At 42.2% G+C, this 13,442-nt stretch overlaps 1 protein-coding gene across 3 annotated transcripts in view; it reads left to right on the top strand.

Moving 5' to 3' along the window:
- Sm (heterogeneous nuclear ribonucleoprotein L) overlaps window positions 1–869 on the top strand; it is a 422,062-nt gene extending 421,193 nt beyond the window's left edge. For all 3 annotated transcript variants that reach the window (XM_078187714.1, XM_078187713.1, XM_078187715.1), the window contains one exon: window positions 38–869. In XM_078187714.1, coding sequence (XP_078043840.1) covers window positions 38–177 — 140 coding nt within the window. In that variant the 3' untranslated portion in view covers window positions 178–869. The remainder of the gene's footprint in view (window positions 1–37) is intronic.
- Window positions 870–13,442: the final 12,573 nt, after the last annotated feature.

Here is a 13,442-nt window from a genome sequence, read left to right as displayed (position 1 = left end):
TTTGCTGACATGGCGGTCTCTGTTGCACTTGTTTCAGACGGCAAGTTCCCGTACATCATGAAGCTCTGCTTCTCGTCGTCGCGCACCATACCCACCAGTTTCCCGCCAAGCAGCGGCAGCACAGCGAGCAATTCCGCCGGTAATGGCCACGTCAAAATGCAGCAGGACTCGGAATAGAACGGCGAGGTCCAGGGCCAGCAGCGTCAGCGTCAGCGCCAGCGTCCCTCTCTCGCCCTGCACCCGTTGTGTGCCCCGACGGGCACGGCCCTGCACCCAGCCGCAGCGATTACACTATCCCCGGTTTTGCCGCCGCCCGTGCCGCCGCCTTTGCCGCCCGCCTGCGTCCTGATCGCCACCCCGACACTATATCCGACCGTGCAGCCGCCACCACCGCCACCGCTGCCTACGTTCTGGCCCTATTGAAACGGGGAGGAGCAACGGGCCTATCCGGTGAACGAAAGCGACACGCGGCTATCGTCACCCACACTTTATCATCTACTGCTCCCCGTTTCGCAACCATCCGTCAAACATCGGACGCTGGTCGCTGGATGAGAAACGGTCTTAGAATTGGTCACGAGATGGCTCGGACCGACACGGAGATGCCTCCGTCATTTTCTTTTACTTCTCAGAGTCGAGGACCAACGAGAATCGTCTGGCGCGGTGCTCGAAGACTCGCCGTGAGATCGATCGGTGCATCGGCAGGATCATGATTATATTCCTAATCGTCGACAGGGTGGTATATACAGACGCATCACGGGTTAGGCTGCTCGATGGTCATCGAGGATCGTCCGCTAGCCGAGTGGAAGTCAGGCGAAAAACCGAGAGGCAGCAATGTTTCTGATTACATTATACACTGCTCCGTGTGTCTACTTGTCTTTTTCTTTTTCTCTTGTTTCATTTTTCTTTCCTCTTCTTCTGTTATTGCCTTCTTTGTTCTTGTTCTGGTTGTTTCGGCGAGGTCCGGGTATACGTGCTTCACTCCGCGCGGACATCCTGGTCTAGATACCTGGTCTAGATGCCGTCTAGACACTTCGTCTAGATTCCGTGACGGTGTCTCGAATTCGTTTATGCGTAAGTTAATAGTATAGTCAGTATTATGTTTCGAAGCGAGATCCTTTTCGCCAAGATGCGTACCATGTACGAGCGAACGAGAAAGACAGGTCAGGAACGGAGGAGCACTGACAAATCGGGAGTTCGCGAGAAAAAGAAAGGAAGGGAGAGAGCGAGAAATATTGGAAAATCGGAGAAAGGGAGAAAAAGAAGAGGACTCGCCTCGTCGTCGTTCTTCGCGGAAGCTTCTCTCCTTGGATGGTGGAATCGCGAGAATCCACCGAGATTCACGGATCGCGTGAAGGATTGTCTTGTAAATAATAGCCGAGGAGTGGGCGTCTAATGGGAATCTGCCGTCATCGGGCACGGATTACATATCAAGGGCCGGGGTTAGCGGATCCACGATTCGAGAGAAACCGTAGAGATCAATTTCAGGCGGTCTTTTCGCGCCCTCTTAGTAGAGGTTCAAGGCGAACGTCCGCAGTCGTCGATGGTTTCTCGCGGATCGACTGTCCAGCCGACGGCCCAGCAAACGAAACGTTTTTCACAATTCTACGTGACATCGCGGGCATGTTCTTCGTTTCAATTATTCTGATTCGTTTCCGTCGCGGCAACCGCGACACACGCGCCGCCGCCTGGTTCATACGCGTACAATGACGCATGCACGTACACGCCATCTGCACACGACACATTTACCGCGTGTAAAAACATAACACCGATGACACCCACCACGGTTTCAAATGCGACCGCGTTCCTCGTTGACCATTTCACAATATGGGATCCAAATGAATCGTAGGTTCCTTCCTGACCATGCTGGATACAGTTTTAATAGAGGGAAAAAAAGAAAGAGAAAGAAAGAGAGAGAAAGAGAGAGAGTGTGTGTGTGTGTGTGAATGAAATTGAGTGAGACAGAACAAGTGAGAAAGAACGAGAGCAAGAGAGCGTTCAGAGGATCTTGATCAATTGTGCTCCGAGAAAACTTTTACTCGGCAACGACTAAACCCCATCCCAACCCCCTTAATAATCGCTAATCACTGCTGTTCCACATCACGATCCAATGACTCGGAAAAGTCTTTTGCTCCCGAGAAAATTCAAGATTTTTCAGCCCTATTCGGCTGCATTATTTTATATATACTCGATGTATATATATATACTGCGCATGTATACATGTACACATGCTTCACATGGATCTATTTAGGTTTTAACGCGCCCCTTTGATTTTAATTTGCCAACTACCGGCTTTCAGAATCGAGAGAGAAAAGGGAGGGAGATTGAGGGTGCCGGTGAGAAAATCTCGCGCGATCTCTGCCTCTCTTCCCGCTTCTTTATTCGTGAGGAAGCTCCTCTCGAGACAAAGCGTACAGACACAAAGGGTCACGTTTGTTGTGCCCTCTCGTTTATACAGCGATAAAAGAAAGAAAGAAAGAAAGAGAGAGAGAGAGAGAGAGAGAGAGAGAGGGGAAGAGAAAGAGAAATGCAAGATTATCGGAAAAACGAGAAACTAATAAGGCTTTTAAAAACCCCTCCTAACCCTCATCAGCGCTGTAGTGTTCAGGTTGCGACGACTCGTGCTTGCATAAAGGACGATCACATGCGACAAGGGTTCGCGTAACCGGCAGAAACGTCGAATTAGAAGCAAACACGTAAATGACCGGACGATATATACATATATATATATATATGTATATATGTATATGCATACACACATGTATATATACATATATATATATGTAGCCTCAAAACACTCGTACACCATTGATCAGATCGTGGTCCATGAATTGAATTTTATATACGAACGATGATGAAGTTCGACGACACAATCTGTGGCGTACATGCTGTGCACACGCATACACACGTTCACGGGCGCGCGTGTATCTCTGCATGCGTGCACATTACACACAGAGACACGGGCACACGGACACAGAGGACACAGACGAGCATGCACTTGGACAGATATATGCATACACGGAGACTCGCTTACACGTATACACGATATATATTAGCGGGTCCCTCGGCAATATTTTGTCGGGCCGCGGGGACGTTTTTATAATGAAAACGGTTTTAGATCTCCGATTTAAAAACGCCAAAAAAATACATATAATAATGATAATGATACCGAATAATAATGAAGTAACGTAAAATAATAATGATAAGCGAAAGAGCAAGTGTACGTTGTGTTTTTCGGAGCGAACCAAATGAAACTTAATTAACATAGAGATTCGTGACTCGGCCATACGTAACGTAAGATAATAAGACAAAAGAGCTACGTCATCCAACCCCGACTTATCCTCTTTGAAAGAAAACCAAATATAAGAGCAAATCCCTCTTCTAAGATGCGTGAGAGTTACGTTATAATTCACCACCAATTTGTCCATTTGATGATTGGTAAAAGAGAGAGAGAGAGAGAGAGAGAGAGAGAGAGAATGAGAGGCAGTAAGAAAGAGAGAGAATGACAAGAGAAAAGAAAGAAAGGGAGAGAGAGAATGAGAGAACGAGAGAAAGATAAGAGAGAACGAGAGATAGGAAGAGCCGAGCAAACACGTGAGATGTAGCTCTTAAATAGGCGAACGAATGATACCATTGAAAGAAAGAAAGAGATTAAACAATGTTTATATTCGAGGCAATATTTGTTACAATACAACTAAATAGACGATAAGTTGTATATCATATTAAGAAGGAGCTCATTAAATAAAATCGAGGAGGATCCTTTGTCGATCGCCGGAACAAGAGTGAGAGTAATGGGAGATCAATAACGCTGGAGTAAATACGTAAAATGATTTTTGAGCCTACGTACGAGGGGGAAAAAGAATGATAATGTGTACCGGTGGAATAATTCTACACGTTGTATGTTGTTGCTGGCGTTGTGTCTATTCAAATCGAGGTTTTTTATCGATCGTGAAACAGGTGATAGTAGATCGGCGCAAGATGAAACAATGGTACTAAGCTAAGGAATTAAGGAACAAAGTAAATTTTAAAGAAAGCATAAGGCGTAAGAGTTAACGCGACTTAAGGACGAAGATGGGTATTCGAAGGGGGAAGAAAGATGCTCTCTGAATCGATGTGCTCGATGATCGTTAACGTTTTATCATTCGTTCCGTTGTGATCGATACATTCGTTCGTGGGTTCTATTCTGTCGCACGGTCTCTAAGTTTCACTCGTCGCTCATTTGCTCGTTTCATTCAGTTTACCGGAGGACTGGAAAATTTCGATTTACATCACATTCTCGCACTATTTTAATATCGATGAGATTATTTAAATATAAATAACAATTATTTTTACATTAATTACATTATATATAATAATTATCGTATCATTATTTTACCATCATTTTCATTAGGTTATTAATGGGGTCACTATTGTGTGATTACATGTATCTGTATAATAATACATCACGTTTTATCCGATGAACCTTGGGGGAATATCATTTTATTCTCATCTAGTGAGCAGGACCTAACGACTAAGGCAAAGCAAAAAATCTGAAAAAAGAGACGTAGGGTTACATTTAAGCAGTTAGGACCTTGTAATCATATCATAACGGTTTTTTGTAGATAATATTGTATGTGATCTGCTGATTATGCCGTTTCAAATGAAGAGTGCACCGCCTCGTGACTCTCGCGCGCTGACACACGAAGAACGACAAAGCCGAGAAACAAGAACGCGCGGTAGAGGGATTCTCGTTCGAGCGTGAGTTCGGCGTGCATTTTCTTCGCGTTCGCGTTTTACATAAAAATTCTTTTCCTCTTTCCTTTACGCGCTAACCGAAAGAGACGACGCGTAGCTTTCAGCAAAACGTTGTAATTCTTCGAGAACGAGACGAAAGAACGAATCTGCAATCAATTTAGAGGCGCGCTCGTTTTCTAATTTTTCAATGCGGCGAATTAGACATCGATTTTTCAACTTTCATATGTCTAGAAGTACGCACGCGATAGTGATTTTCTAAATACGAGCTTCGCGGATAACCTGGTCATTCCTCAACATGTAAATGTACAAGTATCGTTTGGCGGCAACAAAAAATAAAAAAAAAAAAATAAAGAACAAGCCGTAGATTGTAGAGAAACGACGAAACGAGAAGCTGAAAGGCACAAAAAGATAGATCGGCACGAACACGTCAGTAATGCAGACAGAGAGAGAGAGAGAGAGAGAGAGAGAGAGTTTAATGAACGGATATCGATGCGCCTTCATTTCCGAGGAATTACGTACGTTCTGAATGATCTTGTTTCGTTAGAAATTTCGAGCCGACGCGCTCCTCTGGTGGAAAATTACCCGCTTCGATGTGTGACGTATGCCAGCGTATTATCAAGTGTGAATGACAGAGAAGAGAGCTAGAATTATGAAAGGCGCATATGCGTTCGAGTGGTCTCAAGCACGCATGCCAGACTATCGCTTATTTTCTGACGCTTTACCTGTACCAGTTTTGACTGTGGTCGAGCTAAACAAGTTACACATGTATGTAGTACACGTTACAACGAACCACACTTCGAGAAACACGTTCCCCGGACTCTTGTATCCCGAGACCGGACAAATCTCGTCCCGAGCGATGCCCCGTGAACATTTTCCGTTCTACCCCCCGCCCCCGCCCCCCCCCCCCGCTCACATTTTCGTCGCGACAATAGCTCATTTACACCTTTACATTTACATCTTTCCATTGTCGCTCCCGATACCGATCACACGCGTAGATATCATGGAATTTCGGATACGGTTCAACGACGTTCGCGACGAATTTTCGTCTAATCTGCGAAGCGAATGTAGTTAATTGTATGTTAGAGAACCAATCGCGAAGGAGACCGATAGCTGGAACAAAGTGAATAAGCTATTCAAGATCGGCGCAACTTGAGTTTCATTCCGAACAATACCTTGTCGCATAGGAAAATTGCAGAAATGAAAAGCGACACGATTAATAAAAGTCTAAAATTCACCGGAAATCTTGCGCTATCATATCTTTCACCTCGTTTGAAGTACAATAGAGCTAACGATCGAATTATATTATTGTCTCAGAAATATGATTCTTATCAGTGTTGATTATAAGATAACGTTATCAAAAACCGAGTTGCGTTCTTCGGCAATTCTACAGCCTAATCACATTTTCACTTTCTTCGCCGAAAATTACGAGAGTACACACTACTTTTGGCCTAACCGTTTGTAGATCTAAAATATCCGAAGCGATGTATGGAAATTGGCGTACTTGAATAGCGAATTATTTTTGCTACAACTATGTCTCCTCCCGCAGAGAGAAAAAAAAGAAAAGAAACACTCGAAAACGACAGCGATTTGTCGTTCTGTGGAACGTGTAGCGGTTAGAACGTCCGACGGCGGAAAGGTTAAATTTAAAGACGCGTCCAAGTAAAATTCCCACGCGCTGTGCCATCGGAAGATGACGGTCCTTCGTGTTGTGTCGGAGGCTCGGCAGGGCGCCGCGCGTTGTATTCCGGTCGATTAGGATCGATTAGGGTCGCGCGAGATACGGTAGGCTTGCATCTTTCTTTTCGGTCCTGCTGTATATAGCTTTGTTCTTTGTTCAGCGCGCGAACTTGCAAGGAGCATGCAAGGATTCGCTGTTTCCGTGGCTAAACATCGGCATATTGTTCGAAGGAACCAAGCGATAACGCGACAGAAAAGGAAGCTCTCTCGAACCGGAAATAAATGTACAAACGAGACAGCAGACTAAACATTAACGGCGACCGGGAGTAATGGATCAGCGACGCGCGCTCGTCCTCCGATAGCGACAGAGAGATTCTTCTATGTACAAAAATCAAATTGTAATTGTAGCATATAGAGAAAGAGAGTCTGTAACGAGTACAGTATTCCAGGTAGTGTCTAGCACAGTGTAAACACATGGTAGTTAAGCATTATATCACTGAAGAACATACAAGGAAAACTCGAGGTTGTAAAGTGAAAAAGCCATCTGTGTCGATAATTAATTATATAAAATGGAGAAAAGAAAAATGAAAAGAAAAAGAAAGGCTGGAGTGTGTGGCGAGGCGTTTGTTTAAATTTTAAACCATGAAATACATATCCCATCTATATGTATATATTTGCAGTCACACGAGAATTTCGATTATATCAATGATTGATTGTGTAATTATGATTATTAGTATTATTGCGATTATAATTGACGGATACGAGGACGAAGACTGAGACGACGACGATGATAGTGACGATAACAAAGACGATGACGACAATGATGATGATGGTGATGATGATGGTGATGATGATGATGATGATAATGATGATGATGATAATGATGATGATGATGATGATGATAATGATGATGATGATGATGGTGATGATGATGAAGATGATGACGACGACGACGATGATGAGTATGATAATGATTATAATGATGATGATGGCGATGATAATGACGATGATAATGATGATGATGATTATGATGGTATTATTATTACTATTGTTATTGTTATTATTATTATGATGATTATTATTACGATGATGATTATTGTTATGATTATTATTATTACAATTATTATTATTACTATTATGATGATTATTATTATTACTATTATTATTATTATTATTATTATTATTATTATTATTATTATTATTATTATTATTACTTGCTATGAAAATATTATTATTATTATTTATAGTCCCGATTTTGTAAAAGTCGAGACCGTTAAGTATGTTACGGATATCGATATTGCGTTTAAAGCGTTAGGTTTAATGTTTGTAGTTAGGTAATTAGGTAGATCGGAGAGTAGCTACATATCGTTAATATTGTTATTGATTAATAGTATTGCGTAAAAGGTGTTACTGCCGATGCGCTTCGGTTTGTTTTGCGTGTTATCGGGTATCACTAGTATACTTGACTCAACATCACCGGGTCCGCCTGAATCGTGTTTATCCGTAATCGTAGCCGGACCGACGAAAACTGTCCTCGTTCATACCTCTATCGAGCAGTGAAAGCGAAAAAGTATCAAACTCATGTCCCGATACCGATTTACTAAAATTAAACACAAGGTGGCGCTTTTCCGATCGTCGCTCTCGCAGCAACTATATTTTTATGGAATTAATCGCGACGATGCCAAACGCACTCGACGTCTCGACGTCGAAACACGAAAGCGAAAAACCGAGCGATCCTTCGTGCTTCTTTCCCGAATGAGAAACGTTTTTAGCATACGAAAATGAAACATCGCTGCCTAATGCCGTTCGTTGGTAAAGCCCGAAGGATCGGTGTTGCTAACGTTGAACAGTTTAGAGGAAAACCGAGCCGAGCAAAATGAACCGAAGCGCAGTAACCTTTTTAGCGATCGCTCCTTCCCCTCTAAGTATTACCACGTAACATATACCTGCCCCACATATCAGATCTTACGTATCCCAAGCACCACCATGCGTCATATCAATGTTTCTAAGCGTTAGTCCCGTAATGTGCCCCTTTTACCTTTTACCAATTATTTTTAGCCCTCGTAAAAAAAAACAAAAGGTTCACTTTTTCGCCTGCCTTTCGGCGTCCTATTCGTATCCGAAGGAAATCGAAACCCATTCTCCCAGTTACATCCACCGCGTCACAGTCCCTCTGCAAAACGGAATTAAACGACTCTCTACCCCTCTCATCGTTCCTCCTTCATCCCCCCCCCCCCCCCCCCCCCCCCCCCTTTTTCCTCGTCCGCTCCCAAAATACCCCCCCACCTCGTTATTGTACATCTGAGCCAGAAGGGTCTCTATGCTCTGTCTTCCCATCGCTGCGTCAAAAGACAAACTAGATGTAATAAGATTTGTTGACTGTATACATTATTATACATTGATTGTACACGCATCAGCAACGCAACACGATACCAATAATACATCTCCACATCTCGACACGACACACACACATACACATTACATGGCAAACATACAACATCCGGCGAGGAGCAAACACGACCAATAACATACCAACCAGCCATCGCGTCAAGATAGTCCAAGATGGATCGGCAATGCTAACAAGATACCGAGATCAGTCCACCCTGACGGTGGTAGAGATACACGATCGTCACGATTCGCAGGATCGATACGAACACACGCGGTGGCTGCTCGAGCTATTTTAAGTCTGTTTCATCGATTTATGCTAACCCCCCCGGCGGATTATTCATTTATCCGGTTATCTATTCGTAATGACGATTTGGTAGCGTTGATTGATAATTAGTGGTTCCTGAGATGAAATTTCGGGATGGTAATTCTCGCGGAACGAGTTCGATCGAATTTTCTAAATAGGGCTTTTCATTTTGAAATGAATTTCGGGTTTTAATATCGAACTTGTGAAATTCGTTTCGAAAACAGACCAGCAAAGTATGTTATATTCAGGTTAGTTATTCGGGAGTTTTCAAAAACAAAAAAAAAAAACATTCGTTAGGGTAAACTTGATTGCCGATTACAGATTTTACCTGTTGCCTGTATCGATACAAAATCGGGTCCAATATCGATTCGCCACTGCGTAAAAGGACCGAAACAGACGAAAGAAATTTCTGCCGAAACGGGCCATGTGCTTTCTTTTTTTCTTTTTCTTTTTAAATTTCGGTCATTTCCGGAATCGACACGAGCATTGACCATCCATGATTAGCCTGTGGTGTCGCGCTGGCTTCATTCATTCGTGGCATCATCAACCTCGGACATCAAATATCACACGTAGAGACGATCGTAGACGAAGACACATCCAGCGTCCAGTGGCATCACTGGTGAAATCACGTACACACCCTCACACCGAGCCATGCAAAACAGAAGACATTACATTTCGAAACCCAATGATTACTCTACGAAACGAAAACAAAACAGACAGAAAAAAAAAAAGATTTAATAATAATAATAATTAATGATGTAATGTGTATATTAATACTGTATGTCGTACGCTCTAATGTTGTTTGAAGAGTTATTTGCGAGTCAATTATCTGTGCCTAGCAGCCCTGTGCACCCTATCAAATGTACCACCGTTCAGATGAGAAAATTAAAATAATAATAATAATGGGAAAAATGATGAAAGATACTGATTGAACCAAAATAAAGAAAAGAAAAAAAAAGTAACAAACAACCATTTGCGAAACGAAAACGAACGACATCATCAAACAATAGATATCACACTCACACACATACACAACGGATGAGAAGAAGCGAGTTCATATATATAATATATATATATATATATTATCTACCATAAAAAAAACTGTACACATTATCCGAGCAGTCTACGAGTACACACGTGTGTTTCTCACGATCTGACAACAACCACAATAATACAAAACAGTAAACAACAATAACAGAACAGCTACAAACAACATTCATTGAAAAGAAAAAGTGAACAAAGCGAACGAAAAAACCAAAAAAAAGTATAATAACTTAAAAAACAGGAGAAGGATTTGTTTAGACGAAACGACAACAAATGAACAAAAAAAAAAAAGAAAGAAGGAAAGAACAAAAAATACTTGCACCCTGTATACATAGTTCGCACAATGATCTGTTCCTATTTTGGAATCAGTTTTTTCGAATTTGCCAAGAATGTATATCTACAGATTCTATATTAAAAGAAAATATATATATATATATAAATATAGAAAAACTGATTATGAAATATAAGTATTGAAATCCAATAGTTCTGGAATTGTTACCCTTTGTCGAATACCATTATTCGGTTGTCCAATCGTGTGTGCACCAATGACTGTGTCACCCCCTCAATATTCGAGGGGGTGATAAACCTTGAGCGAGAGCGCGAGAGAGGGAGAGAAAGAGAGGGGGAGAAAGACCGTGTGCGTGTGCGCGTGTATGCAAACTGAACCAGAGAGAGAGAGAGAGAGAGAGAAAACGCGTGTAATTCGTAAACTCGCTTTTTTGCAAGTTGCAAGCCTAATTGTAAACCATAAGAACCGCGTCCCTCTTTGTTTTCGCACCTGAATAGAATTAGAAAGGTAAACGCAATGCCGTCATCACAAGTTGGGCGATCGAGACGCATTGTAATCGAGCTCGCGATGCTCGGCGACGCTATTCTTTCGAACCGAGAAATCCTCTGAGACCAGAAGTAGTAGAACTTTCAAAGTATCAACAAATTAACGCTAAGAGAATTAAACTGAACGAGATCGTAAAGGAACGCGAGTTAGTACGCGCCGAGGGTGGCAGCTCGTTGTTTAGAAACAACAGAACGACTTGAAACCCTCGGTGCGCGCGAGTCACCCTTCCGGGGTAGCACTTTGTACGTTGCCCTTTAAGCGCGTTACACCGCGGCGAGAAAATCACCCGAGAAACGAACGGACGATATGCGCTTGAGTAAACGATATCTAAGTTTATCGTATCGCGAAATCGATTGATGTACATAGATACGAGTAAAATGGGTCGAACGGGGTTGATCGATCGGGCGATCTTCGTCGCGTTAATCTTTCGATTCTGTGCGACAAACAGCTGAAAAGTTCAAAGTGTGAACACACTTGTTCGCAGAGCGAAACGCGGGCTCGCGATTTTCCGCTCGCCCTAGAACTGCGCCGAACAAGATACAGTGAAAATTACGAAAAAAGGTAAACGAAAACAAGAGTAGACTAAAAAAAAAAAAATAAATGGGCAAGGAAGTAAATAATTAATATATATATAATATATACGTAGACCGTCTCACACTGAACACAACAGCACAACCATCCACGATCCACGGCACATCCATATTTATACACGACTTATTGTATGTATATTTGTGTATAAACAAAATCTACGACAGAGAGAAAGAGAGAGAGAGAGGTAAATGCCACTCGCGCTCATTCTGAATGTGCAACATTGAACAACACGGCTCGATCGAACCACGACACTCTGACCCCCTTAGAACTATATGGGACACTTGTATGTGTGGTCTAAAAGAAGCGAAAACGCAAAAAATCAATGCCCCCGCTTCGAGCTCTCTGTTCACGAAACGCGAACGAACCAGTCGGTCGCGACCATAGAAATCATTCTCCTTCCCCTTTCCTTTTCATCCCCGGTTCCTACAGCATCGAAACACCGATGCAACGGCAACAACAACCAAGAAAAATGATAATGTGAAAATAGTTCGTCGGTATGTTTTCTATCGTTGTTTTGGTTTCGCGTAAAAAAGAGACGCGGGTTCGGAGATCGCTCGGTCATCATTCGCCGGAGGGTGGTCGAGCGATCTCTTCAGATTCAGCTTTTCATCGTAGTCGGATCTTACGATGCCGGGAACACGAGAGGCCGGCATGCGTGGACAAGTAGTGGACAGAGACGTGAAGCGAATGAGAGAGTGTGTGTGAATCCCCGTTGATGTTTGTAGAAAGCGCGACAGGTTGCAAGGAACACGGTAAACGACAGACAAAAAAAACTATGGGCGAACAGATATATAATAAACAAGTGGGCACGAAATGAACACCGAGCACAGAGAGATAATTCATTTACACGATTAGAAAAGGGACGAAATGAAAGGTGAGAGTGAGATAGACAGCGTGAAAGAGCCAGAAAGAGGGGGAGAGAGAGAGAGAAAGAGAGAGAGAGAGAATGAAAGTGAGAGAAAGAGTTGATCATAAGATTGAGAAAGGTGAATAATTCAACTGAGAATAAACGGAGAACACACTCACTGAGCGCCGCTAGTAAAAGACATGGTAGGCTATTATTATCGCTAAATAGTCGCTAGACGATAGTGATGTAGTTTACCCTTTAGAGTTATTTTAAGTTCTTAATTATAATGGTTACTATTAAATTTATTATCGTATCACAATACACACTGTAACACATCTATTATAATAACAAGGAAAAATATTTACCTGTGCATATTGACATATTGTGGAGTCACATCATTAAAAACATATACTACTCAATAATATTCAGCGTCAGCGACTCGATTCATTGACACCCACACCATACCATGCATGTACAGTGTATCCACTATTAACTGATACCGTCGACTATCTTGCGAAGTATCGAAGGCACACGGGCAAACCTTTTAATGGAAGTTAAGCGATTATAAGAATTATAAGAATTATAAAGTATCCATTTTAAGACACTTGTCGAAATATCTCAGGAAATATCTCTGAAAATATCACGAATTTTGTTCTACAAAAGCAGCCTTGCATAGATTACTGGAAATTCTCCAGAACAAATTGTTTCTTTTCGATGGAACACTGTATTTTCTTATTCGTAACAATTATGCAGTTCAGTGGCTTGCGACGCACGAATAATAATTTATTTTTAAGGGGTATTTAAAGCGATAGAAGAACATCGCGTTCGTCGACACGTTCATTTAAATTGCATTTAAACGTTGACAATGTTTTGCAAGATAGCTGTCTGTATCACTCTAAACTAAAAACCATGATACACTGTATACCTACTCTACGATTGTATACATTTGATCCTACGAAGACTGGGACGACCACTGCAGATCGGCCTTGGTTGCTTTTACTTGTTTCTTCCCTTTTACTTTGGAC

The sequence above is a fragment of the Augochlora pura genome, chromosome 7 (genome assembly GCF_028453695.1).
Source record: "Augochlora pura isolate Apur16 chromosome 7, APUR_v2.2.1, whole genome shotgun sequence".
Classification (NCBI taxonomy): Eukaryota; Metazoa; Arthropoda; class Insecta; order Hymenoptera; family Halictidae; genus Augochlora; species Augochlora pura.
This window is presented reverse-complemented; position numbering and strand designations above follow the sequence as displayed.